The following is a 16,370-nucleotide window of genomic DNA, read 5'->3' as shown; positions in this document are numbered from 1 at the left end:
AAATTATATTTTTCGATAAACACACCGCGTATTTCTCAGGTAATTGAAGCTAAGTGAGGTCTGCGATGTACCCGATAAAAATGCATATATTTTATTTATTCGGAGGTATCCGCCGATGAAAAAGAGTCATGGAAGTAGCGTAGCGGGAGATAAATAAAGATGTGGGGTAACAATATGGTGATTTGATTGAAGCAGGAGTCGATTAGTTTTTAATACCTGAAACGGGGTATTTATTTTCTTTTGTTTCATTCTTTCTAGTGCGACACCTTTAGAGACCAACAAATACCACCTTCTCAGTGAAACTACACCAGACTCACTCACTCGAGGAGAGGAGAGACGACGGATGCGAAGTGGCCTCGGGAACATACTGAGGCCTGTTTATTTTCAATGTTTATCACTCGCTTTGCATTACGATGCTTACACCTGGGTAGTCAATAGTGAAAAAGAAAAGTGACCTGCAAAACATAATTTGAAAAGAAAAAAACGGAATCCCTCCATTCTTCAGTGTGAATGTATCCCACAGACTCGAGAATGAACAGAAACCGAAACATATATATATATAGTTGGCGAAACGAATCAATGGTCGTCCTTACAGCACACCATTTTAAGTCTCCTTCCATGAAATACATCGAAAAAAACTTTTGAAAACACCTTATGTGTCTAGCGTGCAAGCTAAAAAGAAATGACATCTAAATCCACACAAGGTGAAAACGTTCTCCAGACACCACAACCTACCTGACTGTGGAGCCTCACTGCGATATCCACTCATCTCAATGCGTTTGAGCTCCCCACACTGACAGTCGAGAAATGGAAAAAAATTTACAAGAAAACAAAACAAAAAAAACTCAAATTTTCTTGCTCCACGAGCACGGGCCCTTGTGTGGCTCCGCAGCCTTCATGACCCCCGTACTTGTCGGCAACAGCTTCTCACGCCCAACAGCACCGCGCTCGCGCACAACCCGACTGCAGAGGTTGACACCCGGGTCCAGAAGAAAATCGAACAGAGTCCCAGGCAACGACTTGGTTTGATACAGATCAACGTAGAACTCCGGTGCAATCGTATTCAGTTGAGCGATCCGTGTCCATGGAATGTTTGGGAAGTCATGATGCTCGACATGATAGCCCGCATTCCACATGACCCAGTTCAGCGGACCGTAGTACGAGAAGGTCTCCTGCCCACCGTTGCCCATGAACACAAAATGCTCCGAGATGAAATGTCCAGCGAGTGGGTGCCAGGCAGTGCCTAAGAAAGTGCAGAGGAGGAAATACAGCAACGGCCACCAGCCCCAGAAGTAGTACACAAGCAGGTTGAACGTGAGCTGCACGGTGTAGTTCATCACATGCATCTTCTCAAACTTGATTGTTCGCACAACTGTGGGACGAAGACCGTAGAACAGCACCTGAAATGTGAGGAACAAGAACTTACCAGCGTAGTTTGATAGATACCTTCCCTCAAACCGTGTGGGTACATCGGAGTCGATGCCATCCCACCCCAAGTAGCGGTGATGTTCAGCGTGGTACGTCTTGAACATCATCGCATACGGAACAGGCACCACCAGATTTACGAACAGTGCGTACAGATCGTTGTAGAAGGGCGTTGTGAAGCAGAGGTTGTGGGTACTCTCGTGAATCCCCAAGAAGCAGCTGTGCGTAATTGTACCCCCCACGAAATACGCGACAAGAAGAAGAGTCGGCCATCCCATGTCCTTCGCACGGTATCCAAGATACATTTGAATCAGCACAAATGGTGTCAGTAGACGGCGGAGCCACGGATCAGGACCGTACAGTTTTTTGATCTCAGTACCATGCGCCTTCAGCATCTCACGGTTGCGTGACCTGTGCATTTCCTGTGTGTCTGACCAGTAGTAGTCATCTCGACCCCGCCTGGTGAACATTGTTGCCTTTGTGATGCTAAATCTTTTTTGGTGTTGTTGAATGCGAAAACTCGAATAAACCGTAAGGGACGCTAAACAACTCGACGCTGGAAGAATTTATAATTTTCCGTGAAAAGGTGCGAGAAACAGATAATTAGCGTAGTGGACAGTAGGGGGCACCGGTCAGGGAAGAGAGCGGCGAGAGAAATTATGTAGTGGAAACGAAATCTGGCAATTGTTTTCGTTTTGTGGCGGCTTTGAGAAGGGAACGTGAGAGTGGATAAGTGGGCAAAAAGAAAGATCTCGCTATGGGAATGAGCGATTTCAACTGAATATCAACATTCCGTAATCCTCAGTGCTTTTTCAATTCTTATCCTAGCGCTCGTGCCGATCGTGGGGGCATAGGGACATATTAGCGCTATCCTCTCGATATTCGCCTCTGCTCTCCTGCTCCAAGTACTAAAGCGCAGTAAAAACACTGCAGCGGCAAATATAAACGCTCGCCATGTAGGCAACAGACAACCTGCATTCCCATAGAAGCTTGGCGAATGGAATCGTCCCTTCCCTCTCGCGTCGGCGACTGACGCGGTGTCGAGGCCGAGAAAGCTGTCGCACTATACCCTAGCCTCGCTTTCCTGTTCATGAAATAAATATCAGCCCTCCCGCTGAAATACTTTCCACCACATAGCCTTCTCAACGACCACGACATTGGCATCACCACAACTCTGAAACTGCAAGCTACTCGAGAAGTGGAAAGAGTCGCCTCTCAACGGATATTTGACGCTTCCCCAGAGTTGCAGAGCAACCGCGCAGCCTCTTCCACATAACGCCACCCTTTGGAGCACCTGAAACTCACTTCACTGCCCCCACAAAAAAAAGCTCCCACCGAATAAGCCCTTCCCTGATCAGCATATTCCCCCTCCCCCGCCAACCCTTGAGGTTCTTCAGTCTATCACACGGGATGGCTCAGCGACCACACTTCACCCCCCCCCCCCGCCCGGCCAAAGGCCAGCCGCAAGGTGCAAAGAACGGTACGCACGTCTAACTACAGTGGTGTTCACAGCCTGCTGCCAACAGAACGTGCCTATAACACTGCCGCCCACCCGCCCAGCAGGTTCCAAAATAACCGCACACAGCGCGCCCAGCCGCCACAAAGGGCGCAGGCCACACACACACCGCATATATCGCAAGCGGTGGAAAAAAACGCGAGACACGCACAGGTCCTCCATAACCCCCCACTGCACATTCGAGAGTTTGCGCGCACAAGGACCCCTGGCAAGAGGGCCCCCCACCCCCAAGGCCCCACAGGAAACCAAAAAAAGAGAAGCCCACAGCACAGCACCACGCACACGGAAGAAGAAGCGGCCTTAAACCCAAAATGCTTTTAAAATACGATCCGAAAGGAACGTCATTCGGAAAATCACTCTAATGAGAGACGCCGGATCCAATAAAATCAAGCCTTCCCCCCCCCCGGGGTTACACACAACCACCCTCTTCCAAGGCCCAAACACCCCCACCATTCCCCGCCAATTTCCTCACAAGCGGGCTCTGATACTGAAAAGCGGGGGGACCCAGCTCCGTGGCGCGGGCCCTGTTGGTGCAAGTCAAATTGACAACGGGAGCTGCAAAAAAAGAGGTTTCGACGCACCTGCATAGCCCCCCCCCCCACAAGCAACAGGTTGCGGAACCATTTTGTGTGGAACAAAAGACTCGCACGTCACGAGGAATGGAAATTACCAATTCCAAAAGGGTTGCCGCCTCTCTTTTTTGTGGGGGGGGGGAGGGGGGAGGGGCAACACCTTTCTACTATGACGGCGGGTTAAAGTAGTTGCACGCAATGAAATACACACACACACACACGTGGTGAAACCGCACGCCTGCAGCCCCGCATCGGCCAAACATCTGGCCTCAAACTCCGACTGGTGGTTCTCGGGTGGAATAATCTCAAAAACACCACCGGATAAGAGTGTCCTTCAAACAGTGCCACCAAAAACAAACAAGCGACACAACACACCCACTCGTAGGGTTCAGAACGACACACCCGTGAATCACAACGTTGGCTACCAGAACGGCTTTGCAGATATTAAATACGCGCCTGCAATTCCCTGGGAGATGCCCTGTGCCGGGGAAGGGGGGCTGATTGTTTGCCGGAAAAGGCTTTTGGTCCGGCCCCATGCGCCCCGGCGGCGCGGGGAAGGACCCCAGGCCACCCCGCAGCCCACACCCCACGCGGGCGACAGAAACACCAGCGGACCACCCGGCCAGCCCACGCCGAGGCCCCCCCCCACGAAGACAGAACCCACGACAGCACCGCGGAAGGAAAGGCCCACCACCGCGACGCCCCTGGCACGAATTCGGGCGGCCCCGAAAAGGCAGAAAGCGACACCCGAGCAAAGCGCAACCGAACACGCAGAAACCGCCAGACAAACCCCAGAAACCACCACCAAGGCTTGCAGGATAGCACGGGTGAGCGGAACCGGCATGGCGGCCAAAAACCGCCCCCCAAAAACGACTCTGTACCACCACCATCCGGGATCAAACATCAAAACAACCCGCCACCAACCCCTGCACAGCAGCCGCATGGCTCTTGGGCCCCGGACCCTGCCGCCTCAGCATGCGCATAATTTCAACAGTCGTTTTCGCAACTGAAGAAGGCGACTCGCCCCCTTTTTTAAGCTTTGCCTCTCCACACCCATCCGTTCCTCACCATCACTTGTATTTCCCTTGAAATTAGCACGGCAGAGAGCACGCACCACTCTTTCAGAGAAGACGCGCGCACCCCCGTTATCAGATATGGGGCCAGGGCGATATCAGCGGTAAGGAGGAGAGAACAGACGTTTTTTTTATTCTTCCCTCGCGTTTAGACCACCGGGGGCGAGAGCCAAAGGTGCCCCTGCAAATGGTGTTAGTGATTTCGAGTGCAGGAAAAGTTGAAAAGCATCGCTCTTGAGCCAGTATGGCGTTATTGCGAAGAGCCTCCGACACTGAGTAAGAACAGGACACGCTAGCATGTGACTGACAGATTCACCGGGGCTCTGCAACGGGCTCGAGGGTCGCGCTTTCCGCCCCACAGGGAAGAAGAGAACGGCGCACAGGATGTGATACCCTTGGTCCGTGCACCGATCGGGATTGAGGACACACCACGTCACGTGGTTTCACCGGTTTTTTTTTCAGAGGGAAAAGGAGTCGCCACAGAATGGACAGCTACAAATCCCCGTCTGCCACCGGAGGTTGATCCTGGCGAAGGGGTCAGCAATGCTTCTGCAGAACCTGGAGCGCACTAAGATATGAACAAGACACATATCGAGGCACTTTCCAGGTTTTGGCGAACGTTTGTGGGATCTTCACCACCCCCTGGGGAAATAAAGGTCAGCGTCAGCCCAAAGTAGTGCGAGCTGTTTTGCCTTACTGAAGCCGTTGACGTTCGCTTGCACCACCGTCATTGGACCAAGATTCGACTCAACATATCCACACTGAAGCAACAAAAAACACCCGCAGAGAGCAACAACTAGCCTCCGGCCTCTGCAGCCAAGGGGGGCGCTCGCGACCATTACCGCGCCCGCGATTGGGGGTGCCCAACCCATTAGGTGTCGCTAGGTGGGCGTCAGCGTTTGGCTTCCCTCGCGCGGGGGTACTGGCCTCTGGAAACGCGAAGAGGTAGCTCACATTTACCAGGGGAAAAAGACGTCTTACATATTTCCCTGGAACGCTAATAGGGGCGGTGCACATCGCAGCGTTTTTGGCCGTCATTACCGAAAACTGGAAGGCAGCCGGGTTTCTGGCGTATTTTTTTTGGGCAGTCACCTGCGTGTTTAATATCCTTGGGCTGACCGTGCGGAATCGTTGCGTGACGGAGAAAAAAAGGCACTGGAGGTAGTAGCTTCTCCCCACGAGGCCATCTGGAGTTTCACAAAGTTCAGGGAAAAAAAAACAGCGTCTAATTTACAGAACGGAAAACGGATTCGGCTTAAATTGGCTTAAAGGCGCCCGTTTCGAACGAGAAGCGGAACACCCCCCGGCACAACGTAGGTTATATATAAAAAAAGACGTGTACAAGAAGAACTCCGGGGACTATCCTGATTCGGTCAGTTGTGGGCCGGAATGGCGCAGAAACAGCGTGATACGCCTTTGGGCTTTCGACATCACCAAAGAAAGGGCCAATGCGGTTCCATGGGAGCCGGGAATTGTGCTTTAGAAACAAAAAACGTCATATGGTGCCCTGGAAAGGGGGGGTTATCCAGGCGCGAATGTTGCACGCGGCACATCAAAGCGACAAAAGGCATGATAATGCAAGCTGCTGGGCCTCCCAACGATGTTTTCCAGCGGATCGAAGGCCACAGTCAACCCACGGGGGCGCGCAGATAACGGACGGAATGCCTAAAATCAATGTCGCAATTGGTGTTCATGTTCCGTCTGCGCTAGTTTGGCATTTATTCCTTACAATCGACTATGATACGGGTCGTGCGCCGTTCGCTTCGCGCGGGGGCGGGCGGGGTAGGGCACCAAACTTCGGTTTTGCTACCCCACGACTGCGAGGCGTCCATGCGGACCGGCAGGGCTTCGCCTATTTTCAAAGTCTACTTGAAAAAACCGTAGCCAAGAATATTCGGCACAAGGCAGTCGTGCCCCTTAGAGTCTTAAAAGTTTTTCGACGCGAAAACTATGACCACACCGGCCGAAACCCTTTTTGTTTCTGCAAAGTCGCATTCCCCACGATGGGAATAACGGGGGGTGGAGGCCGACCAAAACACCACCAGCGCCCAACATTATCGTTGATTAGCTCTCATTTTTTTGTTGTTGAGAGACGGATATTGTTCTTTTGCTCTCTCCGCGCGAATGGAGCAGTGTTGAGCCCAGGGCTACGGGTACTGGAATTGAAAATCCATTTCGTAAGACAGAAAAAAATGTGTCATTTGTTGCAAAGGCTTAGTTTCCTTGCGATGCTGAGAAAAAAGGTTTCTATGATAGTTGAGGTTCTCAGCTCTCGTGGGAGTACCCCGCAATTCATTCCACCTCGTGCGCCCCTGAGTGTTCTATAATTGTGGGGTTATTTCTCTAGCTGTGGTTTTGGAAAGTGGCAATGGGGCCGGGAAGTCCGCAGAGTCGGGGGCCGGAGAGAGGGATGCTTAATGGGTTGCTCGGTTGCGCTTCGGGGGCCTGGCGCGAGGTGGGGTGTGGCCAGGGTATGGGCTTCTCGCCAAAAGCTCTGAGAAGGCAGATCGTTTTTATCCTGGAAAGCCTGTGCAGGAGAGGACCGTATTCGACATATTTTTGCAGGGGGTGGTGCGTAGTTCAAGGGGTTAGGCCGTTGCGATTTTTTTTTTTGGGTGGCGGGGTGGCGTTACGCAGGTATTCTCCATGCCGTCATCTACAATGGCGGTGTGGGTGCCATGGCCAAGGATTTTCCTTGGTTGTCTACGGTTTTGGAGTGAAGCAGCCTTTTTTTCTAGTTCCATGGAGTGCAGTTTTTGAGGATGGATCTAGATAGGTGCGTCATTCCTGTCGACGGCGCGGTTCTTTACACAATGATGTGTTTCCATATCTGGCAGTGGAGATGCGCAAGCTATCGCCGTGTTGTTTTCCATTCCTCTTTTCGAGGAACATGAGCGGCGGCTTATTTTAGCGCCTATCCACCTTCCGGGCGGCGGCCTTTTGTTCTTGGCGAGCAGCTCCTCCGGGGGCGGCTGGCTTTCGCGGGGAGTGGGGGGGGGGGCGTGGGTCTCCTTGCCTTTCGGGGGCTTTTTGGATCTGGGCACGTGCGCTTTTGCCTGCGGGTCGGCTGTCCTGGGGGCCATCGTGTCGCGGGGTGTGGGGGATAGGGGGCCGCCGGTGCTCCCGCCACTGTGGCTTGCCGTAGGCGGCTCCAGGGAACGAAAATTGCGTCACCATGTCCGCGTGGTTTCCCCGGGGCATCCCCGAGCTAGGCGCCTAAAGCCTAGAAAAAGAGGGCCGATCGATTGAGGGAGGGCTTTTGGATTCATGGGAATCTCCCGGCGAGAATTGCCAACGAAAAGTTTGGGTCCTGCACAATGCGGCCCGATATGTTCCCCACAGCTAGTTGAAAAAAACATGATGTCTGCGCTCTGCTGCGGGGTCTTGTTGGCGTTTGTGGGGTGGCCTTCGGCGGGTCGGCGGTTTTTCTATGGATAGGCGGGCCCGCCCTTGCCCCAGATCCGTTCGGCATTTGGCGAGGCCCTTGGCGCAAAACAGGCCCCGTTGTCGGTGCGGGTGGGCGGTGTTATTGGGAGGGTGTGCACGCGGGCGGGTGGCCGGGCCAGGTGGGAGGGGGCTGTCCTTGCATGGCCGCGGTGATGAGGTGGTTCGGGCGCGCCCCTGTGAGCCGCAGCTGTTTACCTACCCTTTTCGTCTGTTTGAGGGGGCGGGCTTTCACAGTAGAAACTGCACCTTCCCATGGGGACGGCGAGGCGGCGATAGGTGGCTTCGCCTGGAATTCAAAGGCCTTTGGGGCACACGGGTGGTTCGGGGGCCATTCCTGCTGCCTGGAAAAGCTTGCTCGTTGGGGGCCGTCGTGGTGTGGTGTTTGTGGCCGTATGCGTTTCGGGTGTCGGCGGTTCGTCTATCGGGGCTGGCCCTTTTCCCCGCGCTGGCCTATGGGGCATGTGCCCCCGCCCCAAGCGGCGGCCACCCGCGCAGAGCCAGGCCCGCGCAGCGGCCCCGCCCGCCCGCGCCCGGGGACCCGCAGACCGGCGCCGCGCGACCCCCCGCCCCCGGGGGCGGGGTCTGGGGGGGCGCCAATGTCGCGCTGGCTTCCAGATGGAGGGGGTATAGTGTGTGGGAGCCTCGGCGAAGAGGAAAATGGAACATTTTTTTTGGGGGAGGAATTCATGCATTGCGGGGCTGGTCTGGGTCTCGGCGGGTTCCCCCTTTTTTTTTTCGCAAAGTGGCCGCCGGCGCGCGGGGCGGCTCCCGCCGCTTGTCCCTGGGGTTCGCTTCTGCCGCCGTCAGTAAGGGGGTTCTGGGGTGCCCCTGCGTTGGGCCGCCGATGGCGATTGGTGCGTTGCGGCTGGTTGCCCGCTTTGCGTGTCCCGGGGTGGATTTCCCGGGCGGGCGGGGGTTCGCGGGCCGTCATGTGGTGGGCTGCGTGGCCGGGCGGTGGTGGGGTCGGGGGTTCTTTGAAAGGAAACGGGGGCATCAAAGAAGCAGCCTCGCCATTGCATTTTTTTTTCTGTGGCGTTTGATACCACTTGCTGGGGCGAGGTGGGGGGGGGTCCCGGGCTCGCTTTGGCTTGGAGGCGTTGGGGGGTGTTCGTGCCTTTTACAGTGGTTAGGGGATTTATCGGGCGCTTTGTTTCGATATTCCTTACTCGCAATGGGTCCGTTTTCGGTTCTTGAGATCTGCAGAGTGTTCTTCTGCGCACCATTTTTTTTTTGGTCTATTCACTTTCTGTTTGTCACGGTTTTCGCCGAGGGGCTTGCAGTGTGTCTTTCCTCTTTTTGTTTGCCTGTTTATTTGGGGCTGGGGGGAAGCAGATGCCCTGCGGTCGTGTGGATGAGTCTCTCCGTCACTACGCTCTCCCCACTCTTGGCGCCTGTTTCACCAGTCGGTTCACAATGTCGCCGTAAGAGGTCCTGGTGTGCCCCTCTCGCGGATTAACTGGAGGGGCGGCGCAGGACGTGGCAGGACGGGATGGAGCGGAAGAACTCAAGGAGGCATGCTGGTGGACGGAGTCTTTCACATAGGTGACGTAGGAGTCCGGGTACGAGCTGGAGAGGAGCGCCTCACCATCGTTCAGGAGGATTGTTTCCCCTACGCAGCAGCCAAGTCGTGAGAGGATGCCAATGAATGCCACGCAAAGGGCGATTGTGTCAATGCGGTTAGCGGCCAGCTCCGCAGTGCAGTGCTCTACCGCCTTGACCAGTGCCCGGTGAGCCGAGAGCAGCGCTGCTGACATTCGTTTCTCGCGCCTCTGTAAGTTTTGGTTCGTTGCGCTGTAGCACTTTCTTGTAAGTTGCACAGCGTGGCATGATCGACGGAAAAAGAGATGATGCCGGTACACATTTCTCCGTCTGTTGGCGCTGGCAAGTCTCGCGAGCAGCGCGCACTCCCGTCTTGCAGTTTCGACCACAAACCTCTGAGATTTCCCCGAGACTCGCATGTGTATCGTGTGTCTGTGTTCGCGCGTCCCTTGCACTTGAGACATGCAATAGCCATGAAAAAATTGGAGGAGGAGAGAGGGACGATGCAAGAACATGTGTGTGTGTGTGTGTGTGTGGTGGGGTACGGCATGCTAGAGATGGGCTTATTGAGTGAAAAGGCCATAGCGTGGCACCGCGGCTGTTGCTGCCTTCAGTGATCCGCGAGACGAACCGCACACGCGCTCTGAAGGCGTCACAGAGGCCTGTGGGGGAAGAAAGCCACGAGAAGGATGCATACTTGAAAGGGTTAGGTCTGGGTGAATCAGCAGCATCCGCACCGAGGGGCGCACGCCTTCAAGCAAGGTGGGGGGAGGGAAGAGGAGGAGAAAAAAGCCAGGGCCGAGGGTGGTTTGTTCATTCACGCAATCCGCTTGTCCTTTCCACCGGCATCCTACAATCCTACGTAGACCGCGACGTGGTGGCAGTTGCAGCCTCTGTTATAAGTCGAACGCTTACCTGCGTGGCGAGCCACTCCATGACCTCCTTCAGGCCAACCCATGGTTCGCCGGATGATGAGGCCATGACCACGTCGAGTATGGCAAAGGGGGCAGCCACGCTGCGTTGGCGTTGCATCAGTGTTGTCAGTACCCGCGCCCGGTCCGCAGAGCACTCGGCGATGGAGGAGTAGGAGAAGTTCACCCAGCGCATGGTGACCGACACCTGCTCCACGAGAGTGACGACTGGTAGGAGGGGCAGCTTGTTGCCGGAGAGATCCAGTGACTCCAGGTAAGGGGCGCTGTGTGATCGGAGTGCCTTGCAGAGAAACAAAAGGCTTCCGTCGCCACCTTTGGTGCGGTTCTTTTCCACCAAGTTGGAGTTAAGTCCAAGGTAGCGGAGGGCCAGCGGGGCACCGCGTTCCAGCGCCGATGCCAACTGACCAATACATTCGTCGGTCAGGCTGCAGCTGGAGAGATCGAGACATGACAACACAGGAGCACAGACCGCAAAGCTAGCTTTGGTGATTTGGCCATGCAGATCTACACCGGAGCACACGAGCGACGAGGTCCCAAGTACAAAGGGGGCTTTGCAGATCCGCTTGAAAGAGCCGATGGGTAAGTTCACGTGGGCGACATCGACGAGGCGCCACAGCCTTTTCTTGTCAGTGATGGCTCGAAGCACACGCTGGGCAGTGCCGGTGCTGAGAACACAGCGGCAAACACTGAGGGAGTCGAGAGCCTCGTAGGAGCCGAGGAAGCGTGAGACGTCCTCCTCATCGTCCGCGAGCTTGTGGCCGCCGAGAAAGATGTCTGTGAGAGAGGTGCGAAAGGCGACGCTAGCCTTGGTTAGGTATGCAAAACACTTGGATGTGAGGAGGTTGAAAGACAGGTCCAGAGAGAAGCGGGGGCGTGGTGCGAAGGCGACCAGGGAGCTCACAAACTCCGAGAGCTGTGGTGCATCTTGCCAATTGCAAGAAGAGACATTGAGGTCCACGAGCGACGCTGAAGCACCGACCGCTTCGCCAACATCCGCCCAATGGGTCGCCATCGTCGTCCCTCGCAGGGAGAGTCGTGTGAGATGTGCTGCAGAGCGCACGTACGCTGCCACACTGGAGAGGGTGCCGACATGGCAGTTTTCGATAGCTACATTCACCAGGCAGTCATAGGTGCGCAGACACGTCGCTAGGCTGTGGAAGGACACTGGATTCAGGGCACAGTTGATGAGGCGCAGCTCCGACCACGAGCTGCTTCGAGTACTCGCGCTTCGCATGAGGTAGCCAAGCTCACCTACGATTTCGCGCGCGTCGTTGCTATTGTCCACGTTCTTGAAGCAGATGCTGCGTGCCCGTGTGTGGTGCAGCAGGCAGCGCAGTCCACGGTACCGATCGCGCATGTCATTTCCCGTGGAGTAGTACCCATGCACCACAAGATCGACTGCAGGGCCAGCACAAGCCGTGGAGTGCGCTAAACAGAAGCACAGTTCGTCACGGCAACTCTCCACCGTCTCGATGCGATGGCGACCGAGATGGACGCAGCGGTGGACGAATGGGACTCCAGGCGTTGCGCACGCACCGGAGAGACAACACGGCTCTCGCACTCGCCGCGGGAGGTGCGCTTGCACGGTCGGTAGCGCTACACGGAAAAGCGCAGAGATGACGCTCGCTTGCATGCCTGCATCGCTGCCCTGTCCTTCCTTCACAAGGGCATCCGTGAGCAGCTTCTTCCAGAGCACGAATTTGAGACCGGCATCGTTGGTGAGTTGTATGGGTTGCATGGTGTCAAAGGGAGATTCTCTGCTACCAGTCTCCTGATTTCTACACCCCCCCCCCCGTGCACTGCAGCTTCTCTAGGGTGTCCTCTTGGGACGCCGCACCGTCTCTGAGAGCTTGTGTGGAAAGGAATCAACGATAGAAGCCGGTAGATCCGATGAGAAGGGGGGAAAGAGAGATCGATGTGCGCGTGAACAGGGTTAGGCATACAAGAACGTGCGCAGTTGGAGCACGGGGAAACATGAGCAGATGATGAGCGATGCTGACAGGTGCGAGAGGCACATTAGCCATGAGGTCGGTCATGAGGCATGTGTTCTCTCTTCAATACAGTCGTTTCTCGGTGTTCTCCTCGTCCGTGTACTCGACATCGCAACACGTGCTGCTCACATTTCCCACCTAATTCATTTCATGAGAGTTGAAATAGTATGTTTCTATCCATACATGCGTGTGTACGTGTGCGTTCTGCCTGACAGGTGTGCGTCCATGCCAGCACGGCCGTCCAAGTACATGCACATGCACATGCACATTGCACAAACACACACACACACGTTTACACTTAGGCACTCGCGTTCCCACTCTCTAGTTTCGGTTCGACGGGGAGAAGACGAGTTACGCTCTTCTGAGACTTGTACTGGTAGCGTTCCACAAGTATCGCCATGTCATGCAGAAGAAATACGCAGAGGCCGGTGTACAGCTGGATGCCTATGTGTTGCAGGAGATCTAGAATGAACTGAATGCCCGGTGGCACCGGCGACACGCCTTCGGCTGCCTGTGTAAAGTAGATGTGCCACCGCTCGAAAAGCTGCCCCTGCTCCAATGCATTCAACGCCCAAGTTAGGCAATCGGCGTAGCTTGACTCCTGGTGAGTCCATGACTTCGCCTTTTTGGCAAGCGCACCCCACACACTTTTCCTTTGCGGTTTCGCGTCTGTCACCCGGCCCGTTTCGCTGTCCAGGGTGTTGCGGAGTTCACGCTCGACGTTCACAAACTTGCGCAGGTTCTTTTCCGTCTTCTCAATGTCTCCGAGGGTCGTCATCGACAGCAGAGGCTCCATCGCACTACAGAGTCCAGACGCGTATTTGATCTTAGCGCCTACAAATCGTAGGGAGGCTCGGCAGCCGTCCTGAAACCAGATTTCTCGCCAGACATACAGGCTTGGTGTGAGGAAGGCGCCTTCGCGGATGGAGCGCTCCAGCAGCCGCATGAGCCAAAACACGCGCGAGAAAGGCGAGCGCGGGACCCGATAGTCCTCGAAGGGGATCGGAGCGGGCACGAACTGTATTTTGAATGAAGGGAAAAGGCTCAGTTGTTCGTGCGCCCAGCGAGAGCGGCGCAGCATTTCGACCTTGCGCCGTATCTCCTCCGTGTTACGCTTGACTATCTCGGCTAGATCGGTCGGCAGAACCTCGGCGACAGCGTCAAAGCGTGTTGCGGCGGCGATATACATTTCTACGGCATCCTCGGCGTCGCCTGAGAAGTCAAGCGCTGTTGCCTGCTGGAGCACGGCCAGAGCCTCCATCAGTGCTTCGATAGTCGTTTCCATCTCTGTATTAATTACTTCCCTCTGTTCTGGTCTTTCACGCGGCTTTGAAGGATCCGTGCAGAGCAGGTGTGTGTGTGTGTTCGTGAAAAGTTGAACTAGCCGAGTTCATTAAGCAGCAGCAACAGCAAAAAAAAAAGAACGTGCAGGTAACAAGCACAGGAAAAAGAAGAGAACAATGTCGTGGCCTTACGTGAACCCGCATACACGCGAGTGCACGTGTATGTTGACAAATTTTGTATTTAGTCCTAGCAGCTATATGCCCTAAACAGTCCAAGAGTCAAACAGGTAGTGTGTGGGAGGAGGGGAGGGGGAAGCGAGGAGTGATGGGAATAAGTGGATGGCGGAAAGGAGGGCCATGGAGGGTCTCTGCCCAAGGAGAATATTATGTTGACACACTGTTACCCCCCTCCCCCCCCTCATGCATGCCGGTGGATATCACGGAGTTGGGTATCAAGGGCCTGATTGCGTAAACCTCTTGGGCGTCGTCGTTCGTGGTTACACTCACAGACACACACGAGCAGGTAGACCGCGTTCACATCCTCTCGCATCGTGCATCTTACAGAGAGAGAGAGACAGAGAGGGCACAAGAGGAAGAGAAATAAGTGGTGATGAGCCGCCACGCATCCCCTGTGCCACACTCGCACTCGTTTGCATTCTTTTTTTTTCTTTTAAGGGCTAAAACGAGAAAGAAAACAAAAAAGCGTAGGGAATAGAGAGGAGCTCAAATGAGAATGGCACACATCTTCAACGCAAGGGGGAGATGTGTACGCAAACGCATACTCTCACAGGGAGGAAGAGGGGGAGACACACAGAGATCCGCGCACGCGCGGGCACAGCGTGCCGTTAATGTGCGCTTCCAGTAAACGAAGAAGTTCTGTTCGGCCGCTTAACGAAGACGGCGGGCCTCACGCTCGGTTTCCATGAGGGAGAGCATGTCGTTCTCCTTGCAGGGGCCCTTCACGTTGCGCACAATTGTGCGGTTGTAGTCTGGGGACCCGGCCTCAGCCATCAAACGCACGCGCACCTGGGTCACGTTGCCGCGGGAGCCAGTGCGGCCCAGTACCTTGATGATCAAACCAACCTGGGCCTGGTCTGTGCCCTGGGCCACGACCTCCTCGGCCTTCTTGTTGTCCTTCTTCGAGTCAGCCATTGTGCGAGTATATAGAGCTGCAGGGTGAGGGGAGGGGAGGGGGGAGTTGTGTATGGGTGAATGGGAAAAGTGGAAATCAGTGGAGGGAGGGGAAGTGACGGACGTCGAGACAAGTTCCAGCGTGGATGAGCAGCAGAGAGGCACAGTGGAAGGAAGGAGGCTGCAGACGCGGCTGCACCGTCTCCTGCCGTTCAGGTCTACTACTCCACTCACTCACTGAGGGCACACTGAGACGAGCTCTGTTGAAGCTAAAAAAACCAAATGTGCACAGTCCTAGAGGGGTGAGAGGGAGTTGCGTACGACTCTAGTGGGCGCTTCTCCCTTGCGATAAAGGAGATCCCGAGTGCATATGTGATGTGCCGTGGGGCTCCTCTCTTTGTCCAGATCCACAAATGGAGAGGAAAAAGACGCATTTGGACAGCCCCATCGGTGCACCCACCAAAACCGAAGAAAATCGATTCGATTTCTTCCGGTTTGACTTGCTGTTTTTATTTGGGAAGTGAGAAATCACGAGAATAAAAAAGAAGAGTAAACCATGTCGCAGAGCACTTCATTACACGTTACGTCCCTGCTGCTGCTGCTGATGCTGTTTAGAATACGTGGTACAGACTCAACGAAGACGGCGGGCCTCACGCTCGGTTTCCATGAGGGAGAGCATGTCGTTCTCCTTGCAGGGGCCCTTCACGTTGCGCACAATTGTGCGGTTGTAGTCTGGGGACCCGGCCTCAGCCATCAAACGCACGCGCACCTGTGTCACGTTGCCGCGAGAGCCAGTGCGGCCCAGTACCTTGATGATCAAACCAACCTGGGCCTGGTCTGTGCCCTGGGCCACGACCTCCTCGGCCTTCTTGTTGTCCTTCTTCGAGTCAGCCATGATTCTCTAAGATGCAGCCTGCGTTCGTGTGTGTTGTTGCGGTGACAATTATTAGACAAAGCCGACGAGATCCACGGGGAAGTGCGCGGAAAGGAGAAGGAGAGTGAGGGGGATGGAAAGACGTGAGCTGAGGGTGAATGCAAAAATGAAATCCGGCAAAGGGTGTCATCATACATAGAGGACTGAAGCCGCGGTTGTCGCACGAATCCGCTACACAACGATACCCATGTGGCTTACACACAGGGGAGGGGGTGGTAGTGAGGTGAGGCAAGGCAACTGGACTGGGGAGGCTACAACACAAGTGTTGTGCATCCTGGCCACTTTAGTGTTTTTTTTTCTTGGGGGAAAGAGGAAGGCTGGTCTTCTTTCACTCTACTCTGGCATAAAAGGCATGGATACGATCCTCGCCGGACCTGCCGACATAGGAAAAGTCCATATGGCCTTAAAAAAAAACAGTATATATATATATGTTCATTTTTTTTGGGGGTTTGCAGGGAGGAGAGATTTGGTGCGGCGCGTGCGTGGGGGCGGGCCTGGGACCAGACGTACATTTTTTTTGGAGGTGT

At 54.9% G+C, this 16,370-nt stretch overlaps 6 protein-coding genes across 6 annotated transcripts; all 6 read right to left on the bottom strand.

Annotated features, from left to right (window-relative positions):
* Nucleotides 1-845: 845 nt before the first annotated feature.
* JKF63_04199 (uncharacterized protein) lies at nucleotides 846-1,895 on the bottom strand (the record flags this gene model as incomplete). Its single annotated transcript, XM_067900192.1, has 1 exon — nucleotides 846-1,895. The coding sequence occupies one exon, from the start codon at nucleotides 1,893-1,895 to the stop codon at nucleotides 846-848; it is 1,050 nt and encodes a 349-aa protein (XP_067756376.1).
* A 7,505-nt stretch (nucleotides 1,896-9,400) lies between these two features.
* On the bottom strand, nucleotides 9,401-10,087 carry JKF63_04198 (uncharacterized protein; the record flags this gene model as incomplete). Its single annotated transcript, XM_067900191.1, has 1 exon — nucleotides 9,401-10,087. The coding sequence occupies one exon, from the start codon at nucleotides 10,085-10,087 to the stop codon at nucleotides 9,401-9,403; it is 687 nt and encodes a 228-aa protein (XP_067756375.1).
* Nucleotides 10,088-10,430: 343 nt separating this feature from the next.
* On the bottom strand, nucleotides 10,431-12,242 carry JKF63_04197 (uncharacterized protein; the record flags this gene model as incomplete). Its single annotated transcript, XM_067900190.1, has 1 exon — nucleotides 10,431-12,242. One exon carries the CDS (start codon nucleotides 12,240-12,242, stop codon nucleotides 10,431-10,433), a length of 1,812 nt encoding a protein of 603 aa, XP_067756374.1.
* A 551-nt stretch (nucleotides 12,243-12,793) lies between these two features.
* On the bottom strand, nucleotides 12,794-13,780 carry JKF63_04196 (uncharacterized protein; the record flags this gene model as incomplete). Its single annotated transcript, XM_067900189.1, has 1 exon — nucleotides 12,794-13,780. The coding sequence occupies one exon, from the start codon at nucleotides 13,778-13,780 to the stop codon at nucleotides 12,794-12,796; it is 987 nt and encodes a 328-aa protein (XP_067756373.1).
* An 886-nt stretch (nucleotides 13,781-14,666) lies between these two features.
* On the bottom strand, nucleotides 14,667-14,930 carry JKF63_04195 (uncharacterized protein; the record flags this gene model as incomplete). The annotated part of the gene is made up of 1 exon (XM_067900188.1): nucleotides 14,667-14,930. One exon carries the CDS (start codon nucleotides 14,928-14,930, stop codon nucleotides 14,667-14,669), a length of 264 nt encoding a protein of 87 aa, XP_067756372.1.
* A 610-nt stretch (nucleotides 14,931-15,540) lies between these two features.
* On the bottom strand, nucleotides 15,541-15,804 carry JKF63_04194 (uncharacterized protein; the record flags this gene model as incomplete). The annotated part of the gene is made up of 1 exon (XM_067900187.1): nucleotides 15,541-15,804. One exon carries the CDS (start codon nucleotides 15,802-15,804, stop codon nucleotides 15,541-15,543), a length of 264 nt encoding a protein of 87 aa, XP_067756371.1.
* Nucleotides 15,805-16,370: the final 566 nt, after the last annotated feature.

Source organism: Porcisia hertigi, chromosome 26 (genome assembly GCF_017918235.1).
Source record: "Porcisia hertigi strain C119 chromosome 26, whole genome shotgun sequence".
Taxonomy (NCBI): domain Eukaryota; phylum Euglenozoa; class Kinetoplastea; order Trypanosomatida; family Trypanosomatidae; genus Porcisia; species Porcisia hertigi.
The sequence above is the reverse complement of the archived record's forward strand: the minus strand, read 5'-3'. Positions and strand labels throughout refer to the sequence as shown.